This window comes from Ctenocephalides felis, unplaced genomic scaffold (genome assembly GCF_003426905.1).
Source record: "Ctenocephalides felis isolate EL2017-DRISC unplaced genomic scaffold, ASM342690v1 CF-g0.4_SCAFFOLD_03571, whole genome shotgun sequence".
In the NCBI taxonomy this organism is placed as follows: Eukaryota; Metazoa; Arthropoda; class Insecta; order Siphonaptera; family Pulicidae; genus Ctenocephalides; species Ctenocephalides felis.
In genome coordinates, this window is record NW_020539725.1 from 66993225 (window position 1) to 67017797 (window position 24573).

At 31.0% G+C, this 24573-nt stretch overlaps 2 protein-coding genes and 1 non-coding gene across 3 annotated transcripts; all 3 read right to left on the reverse strand.

Moving 5' to 3' along the window:
- Window positions 1-71: 71 nt before the first annotated feature.
- Window positions 72-15457, reverse strand: LOC113386580 (ankyrin-1-like). The gene is made up of 12 exons (XM_026624353.1): window positions 15366-15457; window positions 11548-11745; window positions 11068-11233; window positions 6742-6889; window positions 6516-6681; window positions 6334-6449; window positions 5270-5426; window positions 5078-5206; window positions 2217-2444; window positions 2000-2155; window positions 1563-1768; window positions 72-120 (listed from the first exon to the last, which is right to left on the reverse strand). The coding sequence occupies exons 1-12, from the start codon at window positions 15411-15413 to the stop codon at window positions 72-74; spliced, it is 1767 nt and encodes a 588-aa protein (XP_026480138.1). The 5' UTR covers window positions 15414-15457.
- On the reverse strand, window positions 2807-2880 carry Trnai-aau. Its single transcript has one exon. It is a non-coding gene; the product is annotated as a tRNA-Ile (tRNA).
- A 1498-nt stretch (window positions 15458-16955) lies between the features above and the next one.
- Window positions 16956-20772, reverse strand: LOC113386581 (nascent polypeptide-associated complex subunit alpha, muscle-specific form-like). The gene is made up of 7 exons (XM_026624355.1): window positions 20713-20772; window positions 19912-20001; window positions 19563-19706; window positions 19365-19492; window positions 18627-19296; window positions 17159-17380; window positions 16956-17072 (listed from the first exon to the last, which is right to left on the reverse strand). The coding sequence occupies exons 1-7, from the start codon at window positions 20770-20772 to the stop codon at window positions 16956-16958; spliced, it is 1431 nt and encodes a 476-aa protein (XP_026480140.1).
- Between the last annotated feature and the right edge of the window lie 3801 nt (window positions 20773-24573).

Genomic DNA, 24573 nt, shown 5'->3' on the forward strand with positions numbered 1-24573 from the left:
AAACTATTGCAGGATAAATCAATTCGTGCAAAGCAGCCAATGCGAGTTCTGCTCCTTTTGGGACTGTCCCTTTAATTTTGGGTTGAGTGCAGGCGGGCTGCTGCACTTAGCCATTGTGGTCTGTAATAAAAATGATTTTATTTAAAATTTTATTATATGATTTAAAAATTTAAACAACAGAAAAATTATCTGTTGGGATCAATTTGCAAAGATTGTTATTATACACAATATTTTGTATTGCTTTGGGTGAAAATTAACAAAAAATCTAAATGAAAATATTTTGATTCTCTTACTATCTTATATAAAAAAAATGAATCGCAAAATGTGTTGGTAAGTGCATAACTCAACAACGCCTGGACCAATTTGGCCAATATTTTTTAAAATGTTCTTTGAAGTCCAACGATGGTTCTTACGGCGAGAAAAAATCGAAAATTGCCGGGAAAACCCTTAAAACAGCCCTTTTTTTTTCTCATACAAACGTTTTCTAACTAAAACGTGGAATCGATTTGAGCTTTATTGCTATTATATAAAGTTCATATTAAAATTACAAGCACTCACTGTATACTCCTTTTATACGATTTATTCGGATTTTAATACATTTTTCTGAATGAGTCTGTTAAGGAAATTTTCTAGAATGTATGTGATTATAAAGCCCTGGGATGTATGTGCAATATTGTAGAAATAAATGAAAAAAAATGCAAATAACGACATGTCATTGTTGGCATTGAAAACAAATAAAAACTATTATCTGCCAAAAATTTCAATTACTTATGAGCCTAGACAGTATTAGAATATGTATAATAAATTTATGATTATAATAAGAAAAATGAGTGTCTACATTATTATTGCCAAAAAGCAGCTGAGATGTGCCAGAAATTAAAATAATATAAAATACAGTATAGGTATGGCAGATACACATATGAACAGGATGTGACAAATTAATTTACTTAAAATATGAAATTAAGTATTATCAGGGCCGGACCTACCTTTGATGCGATGCATGCAAAAAATACGAGTGCACGTCTTAGGGGGCGCCAACACAAGATTTGGATGGATATTAAATTTTCAATATCATATATATAATATAAAATTAAACTAATTTAATCAAACATTAAAAAAAATAATATTATATTTTAGATTAAACGGTAAATATCAGTATATTATATTAAAAAATTGTTGACATGGGCACAGGACAACGTCTGTCGGGTCATCTAGTTAAAAATAAATTTACTATTTATTGATTTAATTCATTCCTGGGCATTGATGGTATTGTGGCGGCACCCTTAGACATATTTTATTGAACAACTCCATGCTCGAACTAGTTTCGGTCATCTAATTTTATCATAAAAATTTTCAATATCAATTCATTTTTTGCATTACTTAGTTCAGTTTTTTTCAGAATTCCAATATGTATATTTTAATTTCTCTAATAATAAAAAATTCCAAAATGTGGCTCGTTATATATTTTCAATAATGATGTCTCTTAAAAAAATTCTAGTAATTTGCTTTACTAGTATATGATGTATTTAAAAAATTGATTTTATTATATATTAAATTATTACCTGATATTACTCAAGTGGCATCGTTGATTATGCCAATTTAGCATAGTTGGAGTACTCGGAAAAAGAGCACTGTAAGTAACAGCATCCTCATTCGCCTTGGTTTGACGCACTGGTGACATCGTGACATCACCAGTCCTGGCTGCAACCACAGATCCTGCTGCATCTAAAGCTCGCTTATTTATCTTATATTCTGGATCAGGATAAGACTAGAAAAGATAAAGAAATGTGTGAATTTATCTATCATCTACTCTAAAAAATCTGTTTTTGCTTTAGGTGTACCTTGGTAGCTAACAACCGAGCCACAATCAGTTCATCCTGGTTCGCGGCGGCGCAAGCAACTGCATCCCCTGCGTCGTCCCTTGCTCCATGGCGCAAAAGTAACTCGACCAGCGGCAAACTGCGCTGTCTGGCCGCCTCCACCAAAGGTGATGATAAACCTGTAGAATTGCCGGAAGACCAGAAACACCAGAAGCAGCCGTTATAAGCGCAGACGTTGGCGATAATGGTGATGTTATCGGAGTTACGGCGGTGGTTGGTGTCGATTGAGGAGTTTGTGGAGCAGTAGAGTTGCGGATTGATGATTCATGATCAGACTAGAAAAATTCAAAAACAAATTAAACACTAAATCAGGCATATAAAATCTTCAATTATTACGTTAATTGTTCCCAAATCGTTGCCGTCAGTGACGCCTCCTCCCAAATTGGGATCTGCTCCAGCACGCAATAGAGCTCGTGCAACTTCCAAGTGTCCTCCACGTACAGCTGCTCCTAAGGCTGTTTCTCCTGCTCCATTTCGAGCACCAGCACCTGATGAATCGACTGCTGCGGTGCCGCAGAGGATATCTGGACGAAGGGGAGTCAGCATGCGTTCGTGCGGAGAATCCTTAGAAAATGATAATAAGTTAAGTAAATATTAACTTCTCGTTGGGTAAAAGTTATAGTAATCGCGAAAACAATCGAAAATAAAAAAAATTCTATATATGTACGTTTCATGAAAAAATGAATGTATGTATGTTTATACAATTTTTTTTAAAAATTTAAGAGAACGGAGCGTCCGATTTGAGTGATTCAGATAACATTTTGTTAATGGAGTGAAGAATTGATAAAATTTTTGGGAAGGCAGGTTCAGATACCCAGAAAAAAAATTAAAAACGCCATCGAACGCACATGTAAATTAAATTAACAGTACTTTATGTACGCGTGAATATAATTTGCAATTACTGTTTTGCTAAAAATAAAAATATTTGGCCCATGGGGGGATCGAACCCACGACCTTCGCGTTATTAGCACGACGCTCTAACCAACTGAGCTAATGGGCCGATGGAAAAGCACTTCGAAATTGTACACCGAGTGCGTACCGTGATTGTAAACATTTCTAAAAATAAATATCTTAAAATTATATATATTCATGTATTGGCGATAAGAGATTACGTACATTTTCATTGAATATTGCTACATTTAGATTACTTTTTTTACTTGGGATCTATTTTTGAGATGCTTTTATATTGAGAAATTGCTAAATTTTTAAAGATTATCTGATCTTAAGATAGATTAGCCGATATTAGGCATAACAAATATCATATAAATGCAAATATGTTCCAAAGCAACATTAAACTGTTGTTTTTAAGTCTCCTTAGAAATTTTTGCCAAAAAGCTGAAAAAACAAGATTTTGTTTTGTTTTTTTCGACATTTCAGGTCGTTTTGTTACAACATTTGAAAAAAACTGCAATACCTATGCGCTAGTCTTTCTTTTACGAATACTCGGTTCATAATTTCAAATCGAATTTCCATCGGCCCATTAGCTCAGTTGGTTAGAGCGTCGTGCTAATAACGCGAAGGTCGCGGGTTCGATCCCCCCATGGGCCAAATATTTTATTTTTTACGAAATAATTACAAAAATGAAATTACATTCACGACTTATAATATTACGCCCACCACTAGGCGGCCTGATATGCTTTTTCTATTTATATTAATCAAAAAAATTACTAAATGTCATATTTATAGAGAGTTGTAAATACTAAATGAAATAAAAAAAACATTTACGACTCTATACAGATACGTTAGGCAAAATTATAATAATATTTTATTTATTATGTAACAAATAATAAACACATATAATCATGGAGCACATTTTGTAAATTTATTGTATTTTTTTTTTTGTTTCATTTACAAAACTTATGTTATTTAATTTATTTTGTCACAATGACAAATATAATGTTACGTGAAAAATAAACACAAGTACTTCATATAAAAATATCGTTATATATAATAACAATAATAAAAGCAAAGTAAACAAAATGAAAAACTAAATATTTTTATTTCAAACAATATGAACAAGTGAAATTATAAAATTACATGCACTTATGTTCGCATGTATTATTTGATTAAGGCACTTAGTTTAACATTTGCCGAATTTATAAAAATATTTTTTTGTTCAGGCAAAACATTTAATGACTGTATATGTGTAATAACTGTAATGTAATTTAATTTAATGACTGCATTTAATGAAAAATTACTAATTTCATTCTTATTGAACTGTTATGAATTTGCAGCATAAAATTCATTTATCCCTTGATATGAACTTATCGATTAATAATTACTCTGTAATTATTTAGTTAATTAATTTCTGAAGGCGAAGTTTATGTTTTACGATTTGTTAGTTTTATGTTTTTCTCACAGTTTCGAGTCATTTTGAATCGTTCGAGACCGAAATTGGAAAAAGCCAGAAAGTGCCTAAAGGTCAAATGCCACTTACACCTAGTAGTTTAATATGCATACCTTGTTGTTCACAGCGATAAAATGAAAAAATTAAAACGGCTTCAACGGCCCATTAGCTCAGTTGGTTAGAGCGTCGTGCTAATAACGCGAAGGTCGCGGGTTCGATCCCCCCATGGGCCAAATGTTTTTTTATATCATAATATAAAAAAAAAAAAAAGTTTATCTGGCCTTATCGCTACGTATCTAAAACTCGAATCGAAATTTTGCGATTTGTTGAAAAATCATTTTGGGATTGCAGATTGTCATAGACAGATTTTCCAACAATGAAAATTCCTAACATTTGTTGAAATTTTTCCAACAAATAAAAAATAAAGAAAATTCGAACTATACTCGTTTCCTAATCTGTGAATGTATATATTTACTTATGTAAAATAAAAATATTTATGTGAAAATAAAAAAAAATAAATCTAATAAACGCCATGGACCATTTTCTCTAAGTAATTAAATAAATAAATAAATTACAAAATTTCAATAACTTCTTGTATTACTCTTTCAATTATCATTACCTTCGAATAATTTTAGACTAACTGAAACCTCAGTAGAGGTAAGAAAAAGTTCTAAATGAATAATAGACAAAATATCTATTTACAGCATTTAAGAATTCATACTAAACTTTAGTATTTTTATTTTAGTTTAAACTTTAATGTTAAAAATAATCATATCTGTTCAAGTTCCTACTTTTTCAATCAACATTGATGTAATTATTTCTGTAAATAAATACTAATTATAAAACTCACCTGTTGCTGTGATGAACCCAAACTCAATTTACTCATGATGTTCTGAATTCCTTCAGAGATTCTTCTTTTAATAGGACTACTTGGTGATGGTGTAGGTGTAGCCGAGGACGGAGTGCTGTCTTCATTTTTCTAAAAAAAATCATGAAAAATAAATCATTTATTTATAAATAAAAATAAGCATCTTTTTTATACCTCATGTGTTCTGGTAGCAGGCACTCTCCAGCCTAATAAGAGATCAACAAGTTTTTTATTTCCTAAAAGACTTGCCATGTATAGTGGAGTTTGCTTGGTAACATCCTGGGCATTCGGATCAAAAGCCAATCGCCATTGCCATCTATTTGACTGATCCCTAAAAAATAATCAGGAGAATCCGCTTATCTGATCCATTTTACCACACATACGGGGTAAAGTGGGACAACCACGGGGTAAACAGATGCAATTTCTTCTATTCAATTTTAAAGGGATATTGCGCTACATTATTGAACCAATGCAAAATATTAATTCTGTGGGTACATTTGTTACAAAGATAACAGTATATTACATTGATCTGCTATTGATCAGAAATATTCATCAGATGAGCCGGAATAATAATATATTTAATTAATCTCTTGTAAAATTGCTTTTTTTAAACTTTACTATTTTATTGCTTACATTGCCAAAGTTAAGGTTCAGCTGGTCCTTTTTATCCTACTCATATGCTGCTTATCTTCTGATAGCAAAGTCATAAGAATAAAGGAGATGGCTGATTATGAATTTATACATTTTTTGCCCTCTACTATCAAATATTTTTGTTAAAAAAAATCTAATTTTATTTGTTTACGAGATATCCGTGGCGGACCATTAATAATTGGTCTACCCATAAAAAACATACAAATGTGATTTTTAATGTAAGTAATCAGTAATTTTCGATTGATTTCTTTACATAATTTTATTGTAAAAACAGTCCCTAATGCTATTGTGCACAAAGACTTAGCAATTGCTTTCGTAGACTTGGCCACATCTTGTAAAATCATGTCAGTCATTATAATTGGACATAATTTTTTGCAAAAATGTGCCATTATAAACGACATGTCAATGTAAGCGATGTCAATATATCCGACTAGACACCTGTTTTTTAAGGAATTTATACGGAAACCAAACATCCTAGTGCGATTACGTCATAATAAGCGGTTGTCAATATATCCGGCGTCATACTAATCGGATTCTACTGTATATGAAATTACATATATGTTTATGATACATCTATTACCACTTACGTATATGTTGTTAAAAGGTGCTCCGGATAATGAAAACTTAACAGCAGCCGAACTACTTCAACATGTCCATTGATGCATGCAGCATGCAACGGAAGCCATTTTTCCATCGTAGCTTGCTAAAAATAAATTTATTGGTCAGTGAAGTTTTAAAAAATTGCTACCATGTATCAAGGTATTATTACCTGGACTAATTCAGGATATTTTTCCAACAACAGTTTAGCAGTGTTTACATGTCCATGATGACAAGCCGTATACAATGGTGTATATCCAGTTACGGGATGTGCCCGTGGTTCTGCTCCCTGCTGAAGTAGCATTGTAGCCATTTCAGTGCGACCTAATTGGCAAGCACTAGACAAAAAAAAATTATTATTAATATATGATTTTGTAAATTTGAAGTTATGTTTATACCTAAATAGAAGTGTATTGGTTCCTCCCGGAGCGCAATTAACGACAGCCTTCGCCTCCGGCCCAAGCTGCTGCAGCAGTTCTCGTGCAGCCCGCATGTCGCCGCGGGATACGGCGCAGCGCAGTGCCTGCTGCGCTCTTTCTCGCTCATCTAGAAAAAATAATCAAAATGGAAATATTATTTAAAAGAAATTTTCATGATAGTAAAAGATAAAGAGAATATTAGTTTTATGATATATAAATATTTTCTTATAATCAGTGTAGGGGCGTCAATTAATCACGTTATCGATTTTTTAAGGATTTTTGGACCTTCCTCCCACTTGGTGATACGCTGTGATATTCAAAAACGCCCTATCCGCCACTAAATATCAAGTGTATTTTTAGTTACGAGAAAAAATTATTAAGGTTATATTTTTTTTTGAAAATGTTTGGATGTTTTTAAAAAAATGAGGCAAAAATAAATATACATGATATCTTACTATACCCCTCTCTCCCCTACGTGATATTTCGTAATTTTTTGTCAATTTTTTGTCAGCTAATTATCAATTATGCCATTGAATTTTAAACTGAAGCACAACTAAATAATTATTAACAAAAAAAAAAATATTTTAGTTGCATTTGCTACGACTATAAAACATTGTATATTTAACATTTAAAAATCTTATAGAATACTATATATTTATTTATTAATTTATTTATTTAACGCCCAAGGCAGTAATACAATATAATTAGATTTTAAAGTGTACAAATTATAAACTTAAGATAATTTGTGAGAAAATTAGAGTTCATAGATAGCTTTGTATATATACATAACACTTAATATAAACTACAAATATATAACACTAAATAAAAACTAATAATATTAAACATTTAATAAACTTAAGGTACTACTAAATTTAAGGATAACTTTTCTGGCCTTATTGTTTATATTTGTCACAGACAGACCAAAGATATTTTGAGAAAAATAAAGAGTATGAGAGATGAATATTGAGAGAAATAAAATTACATTTTAAATGAGATTACATTTAACTTTGATGTAATAAGATGCCAAATAATAAGTACAATTTGTTAACCAATAATCCGTAATACCCTTAGATTATAAAAAAATAGTTGTAACCTATAAAACAATAAAAGAAATGCATTATATTATAATAACTTATACAATTTTAATTATATAATAATATAATAGTATACATAAGTGCATTTCATTAATTCAAATTTAAATTTCCAATTAGATTCAAACTTGCCTTCCGGTGCATCATCAAGTTCCTGCGTGAAGTATTCGCAAGCGTCGCACGCTAGTTCCGGTTTGCAACGTTTGCGTTTTAAATTTTTGGGCGGCATTTTTAAACATTCACTAAATTATTATTTATAATTATCACAAAAATATTGGAAACGGATACGGAAGCTCTGAGGAACGAATTGACATACTTGGTAAAAAATTGTATAAAAATATTAATAGAAAGGATTGTCATATTCAGGTAAATAATAAGGGAACAGGTCCCGGGCACCCTGATATCAGAAAAAGTCAGGCAGCCAAAAAGTTAGCACTATAGGGTTAAACATATTTATGTATAAAGTTATATGATTCTATTTATTATTATTATTATGTCATAATATTTTATTCTATTGGATGTTTCGATTCATCTGCGTAATAAATTTACCGAAGCGTAAAAAGCACAATGCACAGCCATAAAAGTGAAACTAAATACACCTAACGATTACAAATAACAACGAAAGCAATTAAGTTGTATAAAAACGTTATAAATCGTATATATATTTATGTAATTATATAAATTTCGCGTAATACGGTTTTTATTTTGTGATGTTTCAACGACCTAACCTACAAAACAACGGAGGCTGTCATTTTCGAAACGAACCGAGCGCGTCCAAAGTTTCTCAACATTTTTATTTAGACTTGCGCGTGGAGAAAGATCGATAATGAATAGAAATGTAAAAGAAATATGTATAGAAATTATGTAATTAGAGAAATATTTTGTGGAATACTATACAAAATGTGCAATATGGTATATTGGAAATAAATCTTTGGCTGCGAGAGTGTTTTTCGCAAGAATGACACTGCTGTATAAGCCAGTAAGCCGCCCAGTATTTGTCTTGAAAAATATTATCATTTTTATTAGTTAAAAATATTTTCAGATTATCCGATCATCATGAATAAAACTGTATTTAATTAGTTATAAGTGTATTATGCCTAAAGGCAGGTTGCATGAACTTTCATTCAGAATGAATTTTCTTTTTCATTAAAAAATAATCAATTCACTTTCCAATTGATGTCTTTCAAACATATTTATTATATCTGTTCTTGTATAAATTAAATTAATTTATTTAACAAATTTCATTTAATCCATTAATACTAACGAGCAAAATAAATATTAATCAATTAGATAAAGAAATGACTCTACTGATGACCAAATTAACTTATGTTGGCACAAAGAGGACTTTACTGACTGATATCATATTAAATATCAAATTGGATGATAAAGAAATAATTGTAAATCGACGAGCAAATTTATAAGTAACCTAAAAGACAAAAATAAGACAAGCGAATTTTGACGAGCAAATTTATAAGAATCTTAGAAAACAAAAGGAATATATTTTAGAACAATAAGACAACTATAATCAGTAGCAATCTACGAAACACAGAATGTGCATATGTTCGGCATAGATTCTGATTAGAATCACCTAAACGCACGGCGCGATTCCAAACTTTGATTCAACTACTTATTCTAGGCCTATAATATTTATAAATATTTATCTAAAAGATAAAGAAAGGGCTCTTCTGACGAGCAAATTAAAATCCCTATGTTGACACAAAGATGACTTTACTGACTGATATCATATTAAATATCAAATTGGATGATGAAGAAAGACCTGTAAATTGGCGAGCAAATTTATAAGTAACATAGAAGACAAAAATAAGACAAGCAAATTAAGTATAGACAGACCTGGAAGATAAAAAGGGAAATTTTGACGAGCAAATTTATAAGAATCTTAGAAGTCAAAAGAAGTACTCAACTGACTCTACTCCACTGAGTTTTAATTAAAAATTCATTTTATTTCAGTAAGAACAACAAGACAACTATAATCAGTAGCCATCTACAAAACGCAGAACGTACATATGGTCAGCATAGATTCTGATTAGAATCACCTAAGTCCTCATCGAAATACATCGAATGGCTTTTAAATTTTTTAAATCGGACCATCGGTTTTTTGAGAAATCGTCGACGAAAGGACAAAAACTGGCTCGCATATTTTTTCTAAATTTGGTCCCAAAAGATTCAGAATGACTTGAAACGTTTAGAATAGAAAGATAGTAAATCGGATTTTCTGGCGCACGCTTTAAGAAGTTAAAAATTAAAAAGAATACTTCTACAACCTAAAAATTATAATAAAAAATATAATTCTCAATAATTTAAGACAACACTGAAGCAAACTTCGTTACCGTGCAAGTCACCTATAGGCGACATTGGTACACACAGGTCGTCAAGAATAAATGTCGTCTATAAACGACGCTGATAGCAAAAAGGATAAATTTAATGTTCACAATTAAATGAAAACAAACTTTAATTTTTGAGGAAAGCAAATTGTTTTTCAATATTTCAAAACATTTTTTTTTTCAAAATAATATTTTTTAAAAATGTCGAAAATGATTCGGATTTTACTTTTAACTGTAAAATTCTAAAGCTCACTTATATACTTATTATAAATCATTTTAACTTTGCAATTAAATTTATATAATTCTCTAAAAAATGAGATAAGGTCCTTTATTTTAACTCTGATATATATGAATTAAAAATTACTTAATGTTTAGAAATGCCTGACAAAATTATTAAATGAAATACCATATAACTAAACAAACCGTAATAATCAAAACAAGATAAAAAAATCAGAATAATTAAACAACACTCTAAAAAAACTAAGTACTCATTCTATCATCATACAACCAATTTTCATAAAACAATTTCGGTAACTCTACATTCAGCTTTGCCTGAATTTCAAAATTCAATCTTCAAAAATGAAATAGTTCACATATTTTCCAATTCACAAAAAAATCTATTACACCAAACTCAAATAACTACTAAGAACAATTCAAACAATTATTTCACCATATAAAATACATGAGTCATTTCTACCAATGCAAACTAATTACTCTATTATAAACACAATATATTATATAAACAAAATTCCTTAACCACATGCTTGTTTGTAATGTTTTCAGATAGCTTCTGAATATAACAACATATGAGTGTGATTAGTATAAATCATAAATATAATAAAGGTATAGAAATTTATTTATTTTTTAAATACCTGAAGCATTTTTCAGCAGGTTAATGCATTCAACATTGCCTTCCCTTTCTGCTATATCGAGAGCAGTCATTCCTGATATGTCTTTGTCTGTAAAATTTGCTCCAAATTCTAATAGGCATTCTACGTTTCCTGCATGACCGTGGGCTACACTCATGTGCAGGGCCGTCTGGATAAGGGAAAATGGATTTTAGAAAAAATAGGACTGGACAAAGTAACTTTGAATAAAATTGGCTTACAGATTTGGTATCTGTTTAGAGCAAACACTTTTTGATTTTTGTATTAATTAATCATAGCTGATAAAAATAACTTGGTCAATTGAATAAAATTAGCTTTTATATCTGGTAACTGATAAATAGTCAAGAATACACTTCCTAATTCTTGTATTAATTATTCATAGATATTAAATATCTCATTAATGACTTTTATCGAATTATTGCTATAGTACTAGTTTTATATTATATAATTTTCTATTATCCTTACACAATTATCAGCTCTCGGTCCACATTTGCTGTTCGGATCAGCACCTGCTTGAAGAAGAATTCTTAAGCATCTTGAGTCTTCAGTTATTGCAGCAGCATGTAAAGGTGTTCGGCCCCAACTGTCTTGACTATTTATCATGGCACTTTGGTCGCCTTTAAGTAAATCTTCCAAAAGGTCGACATTGTCCCACAGAGCAGCCTAGAAAAAAAAGTAATAAATATAATAAATAAAATGAAAATATTAATTAGCATAAAGATAATATGTATAAATGTCCAGTTATACAAACTTATCTATATTATAATTTATTTTTATAAGCTCTTATAATTAGTATTAATTAACTTCCCGTAGGGTAAGTTATAGTAATCGTCCAAAAATCGAAATCAAAAAATTTTTACATTTCTCGACGTTTTGAAGGTTTCTGAACATTTTGGCATACTTCAGAAAAAATGGATGTGTGTGTGTGTGTGTGTGTGTGTGTGTGTGTTTTGTATGTCCGCTTTTTTTCGTCCACGTTTTCGGGCGCACCGATTTGAATGGTTTAAAAAACATTCGATTCCTATTGATAAGGAGATGTGCTGATTAGTTTTTGGCAAAGGCAGGTCCAGCCGTTACGGAGATATGGAGCAAAGAGTGCAAAAAATAGAAAGCGAATTTTTGAGAGAACGGATCAACCGATTTGAATGGTTTAAAAAACATTCGATTGCTATTGATAGGGAGATGTGCTGATTAGTTTTTGGCAAAGGTAGGCCCAGAGGTTTCGGAGTTACAGAGCTAAATTTAAAAAAAATGGCTGTTTTTGAGAGAACTAATCGTCCGATTTAAATGATTCAAAGAACTTTCTGCTTTTTTCAACAAAACAATTGATTTTGGAAAAAAAAATTTTTTGTTTCTAATTTTTTTTCAAAAAAATTTTTTTGTAATTTTGGACTAAAAATTCAAAAAATCACCCAAGCTAAGCACAGTCTAAGCGCCACTCTGGTACAAATGTTTACCCAAGTGCGTTTAGACTGTTTGTGTACTGGAGCACTTTTCCAATTTTGTGAAAATTATTGAAAAATGTGAAAATGCCGCCAAGCTGAGCACAGTATAAGTGAAAATATCGCACAGAATTATTTGCAAATGCGTTTAGACTGTGACTATGCGGGAGCACTTGTTCAATTTTGTGGAAATTTGGCAACTATTTTTTTTTTTTTGGAATTTGATTCGAAATGAAATGACGATTGTTAATGTTCTGGAGGTGATAAATTGATTTATTTATAATTAACTTTCCGTAGGGTAAGTTATAGTAATCGCACAAAAATCGAAAATGAAAATTTTTATATATCTTTACGTTTCAAAGGTTTCTGAATATATTGGCATACCTTAGAGAAAATTGATGTATGTGTGTGTATGTGTGTGTGTGCGTGCATTTGTGTGTGTTCAGATACAAATTTTCGTCGACGATTTCGGGAATCGGGATGAAGCAATTTGAATAATTCAAAAACATTTTACTTGCATTATCAAGATGAAGATTTGATGAAATTTTTATGAAATTAGGTCTAGCGGTTTCGGAGATCTAGTAAAAAAAGTAAAAAAAAATAACATTTGGCGGTCAACAATAATCATTAGACATTAGACATATGCACATCAAATTATCAGATATTTTATAGAGATTTTAACAATGAGTATACATTTTGTTAACATTCCTATGGGTTCCGTACCAATGCTTATGCGTTAGACAGCGACGCGGCGCTTACGCGCTTCGATATTTAGTCTCTATGCATTAAAGCAGTACGATTGCTTTGAAAAAAAGTTCAGAATTTCCAAAATATTTCAAAATAAATTTTTCAACAAAAAGTAAGTTTTTGTCAAAAATTTATATAGTTCCTCAAAAATCTATTTTTTTTAGAGTAAATTCTTTTAAAAAATGTTAATCTTTTCAAAAAAAAATAATTTTTGGTACGGGAAGTTCCAGCAATTTGCCTTAAGGCACGATGCCATGCGCCCCACTAGTTGATTATTAAATAATGAGCTAATCGATGAAATTTAAAATCTTGAGTACAAATAGAGATGCAAGTTATTATTAACTTCCCGTAGGGTAAGTTATTGTAATGGGCCGAAAATCGGAATTGAAAATTTTTACATTTCTCGACGTTTTGAAGGTTTCTGAACGTTTTGGCATACCTCAGAAAAAATGGATGTGTGTGTGTGTGTGTGTGTGTGTGTGTATGTATGTATGGATACAAATTTTCGTCCACGTTTTCGGGCGTACGGATCAACCGATTTGAATGGTTTAAAAAACATTCGATTCCTATTAATAAGGAGAAGAGCTGATTAGTTTTTGGCAAAGACAGGTCCAGCAGTTACGGAGATAAGGAGCAAAGAGTGCAGAAAATAGAAATCGAGTTTTTGAGAGAACGGAGCATCCGATTTGAATGATCTAAAAAACATTCCATTAGTAATGATTGGGAGAAAGGGTTATTAGTTTTTCGCAAAGGCAGGCCCAGCCATTTCGGAGATACAGAGCTAAATGTACAAAAAATGGCAGTTTTTGAGAGAACTAAGCGTCCGATTCAATTGATTCAAAGAACTTTCTGCTTGTCTTAACAAAATAATTAATTTTGGAAAAAAAAAATTTTGTACCATTTTTTTTTTTTTTTTTTTTTTTTTTTAATTTTTTGTATATCGAAAATAATTCAGATTTTATTTTTAATTCTGACTATAGTTCTAATATACTTTAAACAAATAATTTCAACTCTGCAATTCAGTTTATATAATTATTATAAATATTAGACAATAATACAATATTTATAATAATCTATCTGAAAACATTCAATATTCCTCGAACGTTTCGTTACGGTACGGGAAGTTCCAGCAATTTGCCTTAAGGCACGATGCCACCCACCCCACTAGTTAAAATTAATATTAAAAAAAAATGTATACAATAAGCCAACAAATACAAAATTTAGAAAAATCACACAATAACAATTTATTAGTGAATTTTTTTGTTAGAAACAATTGTCTATATTTTGATATATAACAGAATGATGGATTTTTTTCCTTATAAGCATTTTAATATATTAAATGTATATAAAAATAATTGCTAGTTTTATTGTGAGTTTCCAGCAAGTTTTTTTAAACCAAAAAACCATCAGATATACATATCATAGCTTTGCAATTTTCATATCATATCCTGGTAAATCCTTGTAATTTATTTCTTTAATATCTGGTATAAAAATAAATTCCCAACTAGTATATTTTTAAATTAATACCTTTTTGATATTTATATAACAAAATATAATTCAATAATTATACATTAAAAAATCACCTAGTTGAAGAAACTTTAAATTTTCAGTACAAATAGAGAAACAAATTATTATTATTAAAAAAAAAAACAGATAAACAAATATAGTGCAAAAATACAATGAAAAAGCATACAAATACAAAAATTAGAATAATTGCACAATAATATTTTAATGACTAAAATTATATTCTTATTAAAATAAATTTAATAAATTATAATTTCAAAGTCTTTAATAAAGCAGTATGTTTTATATTGTATGAAAATTTACAAAATTGAGTTAAGAACAAAAATAAAAACTACAAATTTCTTACACACACACACACATATATATATATATATATATATATATATATATATATATATATATGTAAATTTATAAATTGTATAAAGAATTTTGCATTTGAAATTTGTGGGTGTAAACAAATTATAAAACTTCTTGACATTTTAGACAAAATTCAGAAATTGCATTATATTATATTTATAAAAACAATGTTTAATTCTATTATTATTCTATTTATCAATTTATTATTATGACCTGGTGAAGGAGCCTTCCAGGAATATCGTCCTCCGGGGACCAATCCATGTTTCATATATATATTATCACAATTACACGCACATATTTGAAACTGAAACTGATTTAATATATAACATATCGATAATTGTATTAAATTAACGCATTATTTATAATATCAATATAATATTCGACATGTTTACACGGACTGCACAACTCGTATGTTTGTTATGTCAGTGAGGTTAGTTTCGAGTTCGACTTTCGAGTGAGCAGCTGTCAAAATTGACATATTTGACAGTAAAAGGAAAATGGAGGATGGAAGATGGCGGTCAATTCAAATAATAAAATAATAACTCATATCTGTAATTGTATAAACTAAATTCATTTGTTTAACACATTTTATTTTGTTCTCTAAAAATGTATTTCTAAAAGTTTGGTATAACCAAAATCGTCGACAAAATTCAAACTATTAATTACAAAAAACGACCAGACTGATATTTACCAAAAACTAATCAATTTATGTTTGAATAACAATTTATAAATATATTGTTATTTTATAAAAAAAATACACAAATTGCATTATTGCAAAATATATTCAATTTTTTTGAGCTCGTGCCTACATCGTTTTCATTATTTTTTTATAAAAATATAAAAAAAAATACTAAAAAATCAGTAACAATATAAAAATAAATACATTTCTTTATAAAAGTTCTGGCTGAACAGCAAACCGTAGTATTAAACATCCACTCCTTGTTGATGCGTTTTCAAATCCTAATTAAAATATAATATTTGTCCAAATAGTTAGATGTTTTCCATATAAAAGGATGTTCATATTTAACTCTGCCATCTGGATGTTCCTTTTTTTTGTTTTTTTTTCTCTTAAAGGTCGATCGAAAAGGAAGTACTCATTTCTCGTTAAAACCAAACCGTCACGAATAATCTTAACATGCTGATGGAAAAAACGATAAACCTAAGCATTTTATAAATTATGTCAGCCACTTACAGGCAGAGTGTTCGTGCGAATCTTTTTAAATTATAACAATAAATCATTTTTAATATAGAAAATATTTTGTGTTTGCTCTGAACACATAAATTTTGTTCAAAACGCATCAATTATCCGCCAGAGTTTCTTTTGATCGTACATTTCTTCTTCTCCACGGTCTGAATTTTTAATGTAAAGTTTGTACTTGGTTCCGAAATGTGTGGGTACTTGTTTAATTTTTTTTATTTTTGATAAATGCAGCTCTGGCGTAAGAGATTTTGTGATCCAGCAGTAATTTGCGGAGACCCTGCTTCAATTTAGTTGAGCAAAATCGACAAAAAAGTGGAATGGCAAGTGCTGCTTCCTATCGCATGATGAGTCCTGGAAAGGATATAAATTACTAAAAGTTCGCTTAGTATAAAAACTGAGTTTCCAAAGTAGCGCGTTATTGGAGGGTCAAAAAGTCAAATGTTTAAAATTTGCATAAACCTTATTTGCCATAGGTTTTTTTTCCCCCATCAGACCTCGACGCACAGCGACCTCGCAGCGACTGCAAGCACTGAGCAAAATAGCGACAGAATGGACGCAAACACCGCCGGCGTCACCAGGATTCGGCGAGATCGTCCTTTGCGTCAATCACAGCCGCATTTCGGCTTCTTCGGCGGTTTGCAGCAGCATCCGCAGCACGGCGGAGGCGGGCACGGAGGTGGGCACGGCGGAGGACACGGCTCAGGACGGCAACCGCAACCCTAGAAAATTAATAAAAAAAATATATCAAAATAAATAAATAAAACCAGTTTCAATTCAAACATATAAAAAGCTATCCATTATTTACCTGTGGTGGCGGTCTCTTAATCTTTTTCCTCTGGTCCTGGCAGCACACGCTCTGGGGTTCATGACAGTTGCATTCCTGGAAGGCGTTCTTCTGCAGAGGCTCCCTCACGCATTCCCTAAAGCACGGATAAGGGGGCAACACCTTGCAGCAGCGCTCAAATTTTCGCAATGTTTTGCGGACACAGCGCTTGTGCTGGGCTGGTTTGCAACCAGGCATGCAAATCTGGAAATAGCGATATTTAAATGATTAAATTGTATAGAATACAAAGTCCTAAAAATTAAATAACAACGTCTTTTTTATTGCAACAATTTATTTGTGTTAATCTTATATATAAAAATAGATCGCAAAATGCGTTGGTAAGCGCATAACTCAACAACGCCTGGACCAATTTGGCCAATTCTTTTTTTTAAATTTTCGTTGAAGTCAAGGATGGTTCTTACGGCGAGAAAAAATCGAATACTTGCTGGAAAACTCTAAAAACAGCTCTTTTCTTTTTCACACGCAGACGTTTTCTAACTAAAACGTAGAATCGATTCGAGTTTTAATTTTTTTATAATTCGTAAATAAATAGGAGAATTAGAGAATTTATAAAAGTAGAGAAAAGAACTGGTAGATAGACGAATATCGAGACAAATAAACAGGTTGACAGGTTAATTGGTAGACATTCAGAACGGGATGGCAGGTAAAGTACTTATTGGTTGACAGGTAAAATAGTGTATTGATAAACAGGTTGATAGGCAAATAGGTTGACAGATAAATTGATAGACAGGTGAATTGGTAGACAAGTAAATTGGTGAAAAGGTAATTTGTTGGATAGCTGGTAGTTAGGTAAAATGGAGAGTATGTAAACTGGTAGATAGATAGATAACAAGACGGATAAACAGGGTGACAGGTAAATTGGTAGAAATGTGAAACAGGTTGATAAGTAAATAGGTTGACAGGTAAATTGGTAAACCGGTAAAATGGTAGATTGATTAACAAGTTGATAGGTAAATTCGTAGACAAATTGTTGAACAGATAGTAGTAACATTAAAATATATGTAACAAATACACATCTTTGTTCAACTAAATCACGACAAAGCGTGAACGGGTACAGCTAGTCTATAATATAAAAATAAATCGCAAAATGTGTTGTTAAGCGCAAAACTCAAAAACGCCTGGACTATTCTTTTTTTCAAAAAGTTCGTTGATGTCCAAGGATTTAGTTCTTACGACGAGAAAAAATCGAATAATTGCCGGAAAAACCCTAAAAACAGCCTTTTACTTCTCCACATACAAACGTTTTCTAACTAAAACGTAAAACACTGCCACATTACAAATTGTTTTGGCAGGACGAAGTCTGTTATGTCAGCTAGTCAAAAATAAAATAGAAAAGGTGCTGAAAATATTTAAAAATATGCAATCAAATCAAATCAAATGTCTTATCTACTAAAGGCAAATGATTATATAAAAGTAATTACATTCAAACCTTGACACACTTCGTTTTGGGCTTGGGCGGATCCTCAATGCAACACATACTACCTTTGCCCGGAGGAGGATTCTCACATGGTTGATCAGGGCTCTGATAAGTATTCATCCTAGCAGACGTATGTAATCCTTTAGCACCTGGTGGCACCTTTGGATTTGCTGGATCTGCAGCAGCTTTACCGCCAGCAGCTGGTGCGGGAGCACCACTGTTGGCAGCAGCTGGAGCAGGAGGGCTCGCTTCTCCTGAGACAGGTTTGGGCGTTGTGCTACCCCCAGAAACGGGTGCTGTAGTAGCACTTCCACTTGCGACGGGTTTTGGTGCACTTCCGTCCCCTGCAACAGGTTTTGGTGCTTTTGCATCCTGTGCAACGGGTTCTGGGGTAGCAGAGGCTCCAGCAATGGGTTGTTGAGTGCCACTGCTTCCAGCGACGGGTTGTTGAGTGGCACTACCTCCTGCAACGGGTGTCGGAGTGTTTTCTGGAATGGTTGCCGAAGGAGCAGCACTGCCGCCGCTTGCGACGGGTGTTGGAGCTGCGGCTCCGCCTGCCACAGGCACCGGGGTAGGAGCAGCAGGTGCATCTGGAGTTTTTTGAGTGGCAGGAGATTCGGTTTTAGGTGAATCTTTGGCGGATTTCTCCGCAGGAGCCTGAGAAGGTGCATCATTCTTTTTCCTGATTTAAAAATGAAATATTGGAGATTAATATTGTAATATTAACAATAACAAGCAAATCATTCTTACGATTGTAAAGTCGAAGCACTGGTATGGAAGGGTTGACCAGGCTTCTTGCGTTTTGGCTTCTCTGGATAACATGGGGGCTCCGTTCCCTTTTCGCAACATACCTTGGGACACTTTGGCGGTTTGTTCACCTGGATAAAGTAAAATCAATTAATTTCAAACCAATTTTCAGGTATAATGCAATTTGAAGTTTTTACTGACCAAGCATCTCTTGTACTCGTACAAGGGGTCTCTCTCACACTCTGCTAGCTTGCGGGGTCTTCCGTAATAGCATGTCTTAGGTTTGGGCGGCTTGCAAGCGTTGTCATCTACGCAACACACTTCGCAATCTTCTTTGTTCAATTTCTATTAAAAATAAACAAAATATAATAAGAATAAACAAAGAAGTAAAAGAAAAAAAATAGGTTTAAAATGTGGATAATATCTGGTATTCTCTTTGATTGTTGACCATGGTCACATATATACCATTATATATATGTATATATATAATATATAATATATTTAATATAATATAAATATATAATATATTTATTTATTTATATATATTTACCTTGCATTTGCCCTTCTTCTTTTTGCAAGAAAATGCGCAACATGTCTGCGTCGGACTCGCAGCATTCTGAGGCTTCAAAAGACCCAATTCCTAAAAAATAAAAAAATAATGCAAAATCAGTATTTATAAATAAATATTTAATTCAATTTTAAAATATTGTAATTAACAAATATAATTACGATATTAAAACCTTATAGAAAATATAATATAGACAGATTTATAAAATAATTATGAAGAGAGAAATAAAAACTACAAACAAAGGATTGATAATTGAAATTTAAAAAATATAAAATAAATTAATAAGCTACGGAGTTATAAAAATGAATAAAATTACAAAAACATATCAGTTTTATAAAAACTCTGTTAAAATATTCAAATAGTTTAAATAAGTAACCGTAAACAAGACATTAACAAAAAAAATAAAAGTAAATTCACATTTCAAGAAAATGTTAAAGGTTAATATTAAAATCAGAAATTCGTTAAATCTAAAATAAAATAATAAAAAAATAATTATAAATTTAAAACTATATTGAATGTTAAAAGCAAATAATTTATAAACCTTAAGTAATAAATAAAATAAATAAAATTTAAAAAATTTAAAAATGTTGACAAACCTGTCATTCACAATTTGAACAAAAAAATTTAAAACCCAACTAAAATTTCAATATAAAATATTAAAAGTAAACATGTAGAAAATAAAACGTTTTAAATTTACAATACCCCTTTAACAATTTATTTCCACTTGTCATATAAATTCCCCAAGTTCCATTTCAAAAAAACGCAATTTTTCAAAAAAATTACCTGGTACGTTTTAGCCGTCTTCAAACCATTGCTCACTAATTTCAGGGCTCCAGAGAGCATTTCGATGTTTTAATATATTTTTTTGCCGATGCAGGCACGAATTTTGTAATTTAAAATTTTTTTTGTAAAATATTTTTTTAGAATTTTGTGTAATGCTTTTTTTGTTTCTGCTACCCAGGCATACTGTGATCTGGTATTTGGAAATATGATGGGCCTACTGCGATCGTAAAAATTACAATGTTTTGGGAAACAATCATCGGATTTTGAATCTAGTTGGCTGTAGAAGTATAATTAGTGAAGAAATTGGTGGTAAATGCAAGATAAATCAAACTATTTATATTTAAAAGATATATGTTGAAAATCCTGCTCCACAGCAACTTGTTTTACTTATAAATCACCCATGGATTAATATATTGATTTCATATTGATTATTTGTTCATGAACCTTGCTCAGGGAAAAATGCTTTTTACACCAAGGTTTAATTGTATTTTAATTTTATTACCGAGTCCGACTCGCTCGTCAATCAGCAAACTGCGATAATTTATTTCAAAATGTTTTCCAAACAAAAGTCCATTCGAAAATCGACAATGCCATGATTTTTCATAAACAAAACAGGGTCAGGTCATTTCCGAACCAAAAATCAAAAACGGCCGCAAAATGTTGAGTTGAAAAAATAAAAAACTTTAAAACCCAAAAAATATTCTATACCAACAACAAAATTACAAAAAAAATAACAAAATTCAAGTGAAACAAGGAAAAGCAAAGGAATCAAAAAAGAAAAGCGGAAAAAAATATAAAATTTTGTGAAATTTCACGATGTTCGCCGCATCGTTGAGGGCACTTTGCGCATCGTTGAAAACGGCCAAAATTTCGGTAAGCGATAATAATAATAATAATAATATATTATATTAAATATCACTTACTTAATAAAATTTTAAACACATGACGTTTCACGGTACGAATAAATATAAACTCCAATGCTTAAATATTTAAACAAATATTTGTTATTGAAGTGAAAATATGGCTGTTCAGGAATCAATACTATACTTAATACTTTAAATTTATGTATTAAAATACCTTCATTTCATTTCATAAGAACAATTAAGTACTGACGCACAAATTTACAAAGAATAATTTGTCTAAATATTTTTTTAATTTATTTATTAGTAATTGATAAATAAATATTTATTAATTATTTAAACAAGTAGGATTTGAAATATTAATAATAATTTATTTGAATAAATAATATTTTTTTAATTTATTTGAATTAATAACAATTTATTTAAATGCTGACATTATTTTATATTGAGCATTTCTTTATTATTTATACAAATTATATTTAGAATATTTGCTTAAATACTGTATTAATTATTTAAACAAGTTATATTCAAAATACTGATAATAATATATTTAAATAATTAATATTTTAATAGATATAGATACTGATTTTCTTAATTTTTTTATTAAATTGTGTAATAATTTGTTTTTTTAAATGTATTTTTTAATTATTTATAAAATTTATTATTAATATATTATTAAATTATAATATATAATAATAATTAATAAATAATATATAATAAATAATTAAATAATATTAATAATTTATATAAACAGTTTTTAAACGAATTATTATAAATATTTTAATAATTTGTATAAATAATTACTAAATACAGTATAATTTAAATAATTACTAGACTAGTGGTGCATGACATCGTGACTTAATATAATTTGCTGGAACTTCCCGTACCATAAAATTTGTGAATTTTTTTTTATATTCAAAAATTTTGAATTTTTGAAACGCTGCGTTGCAATTATACAGTTAAACATTATAAATCTTGGTACGGAACCCAAATAAATGTAAAGAAAAATTGTACATTTTATTAAAATCTTTATAAAATATCTGATAATTTGTGATGAATCATTTTTTAACCAGCAAATGGCATTTTTTTGTTGGATCTCCAAAACCGCTGGACCTGCCTAATGATCATTTTTAACCAGCAAATAGCATTGTTTTTATAGGATCTCCAAAACCGCTGGACCTGCCTTAACAAACAAAATTTTAATCAGTTCTTTGTTTCATCAATACGAATAAAATGTTTTTTGTATCCTTCAAATCAGTGCTTTAGAAATCGACACATCAATTTTTTCTAAAGTATGTCAAAATGTTAAGAACCCCTTGAAACTTAAGACATGCAAAAAATTTCATTTTTGTTTTTTTTTGCGATTACTATAACTTATCCCGCGGGAAGTTAATAAAGATTTAAATTAATTAATAGTTTAATTGACTAAAAATATCCAGCCAGTTACCTTTATTATCCATTCGAATTGTATGGGGTATTAAATCAATATAATTTCCAGGAGCCTACCCGTCTGCTGCAAGGATACTCCTCTCGCCTCACCTCGACAATTGCCGCCCCTTCAGGAAAATGCCAGCAGCAGGTGCAGGTGCTGCCGCGGACCGGATTTGCCGGGATGCAGCAGATCAACAGGTAAAATATATATATACTGCTGGAAAATAAATAAAACTTAGTAGTAAATAATAAAATATAACTAGGGGACATAAAATAATACCAAAACAACAAATTTTATATGAATTATGCAATACATTTTGAATTTAAAAATAAATTGTAAAAAAATGTTACGTTGATAATTGTAAGGTGACCATACGTCCCTTTTTTCCCACTTGCGTCTCGGCTTTTTAAAAGCAATATTTGTCCCGGATTTTTAAAAATGTTTTGGTTGCCAATATTTTTAAATATATTTCAACTAGAAAATTTTAACAGAAAAAAACTGCATATAAATTTTTAGTTTATCAACATACAAACCCCGCCCCCTTCCTCCCGTTTCACATATATTATAATCCGTGCCAGTGGCGTCGGAACTAAATTTTTGATGGGTGAACTCGTTTTTTTTTTTTAGATAGACAGCCAGTGGTCTCGATTTTTTTTAGAGAGATAGTAGCCCATATAATTTTTTGAAATTCATGGGTGGGCTGAACCCCCCATCAAAATTCATGGGTGGGCTCAAGCCCACGCAGCCCCTGCGGTTCCGACGCCACTGTCCGTGCCGGATTTCATGCAAAAAATATGGTCACTTTGACTAAAATTATCAAAATTAATAGTTTTTTAAATTATATTAACATAAGCGAATGCAAAATAATATTAATTAATAATTAATAATTTTTTAAATATTAATATTTATAGATATTGTGACGACGCATGTGGTCGCAAATGCGAGAAGGTGCCTCCGCCTTCTTGCGATTGCCCTTCGATTTGCCCGCCGAAGCAGCGAGTGCTGCCCTGCAGCAATAAGAAGCACGTGTGCAAAAAACCAAAATGCATGGAAAAGGATAAGGTAATAAGAAAATTGCTAAAACTTATATTTCATTTTATTTCATCCTTTATCATGTTGCCTAATTTAAAATTTGTGTATATTTTTACTTTCATGGTTATGAATATCGAAATTTGTATCAAGTATCTTTAATAATTTACCTCTATCTATTACAGGAGCCCCGTGCTATCCCGAAAAACCCAAGCGCAAGAAGAAGGGACCGCGTTACATGCACACCATGGCAGGTGCTTCTGCGCCACTTTTGGAGAAAGCAGTAGCGAGCACTTCGGCCGACGCCGGAGCTCCGACAGGAACCCGCGCCTTCCATACAGCAGGACCCCTGATGGCCTATCAGAGCCCCATACAGCCCTGCAACAATCCGCCTCCTGGAAAGGGAAGCATGTGCTGCCAGAAAAAAGAAAAGGGGTTGAAGCAGAAGAAATGCAAAAAGGTAAAAAATGGTAAAAAAACCACTTTTATTGATTTAGCACAGTGATTCCCAACCTTTTTTGGGCCCCGCCCCCCCCACCT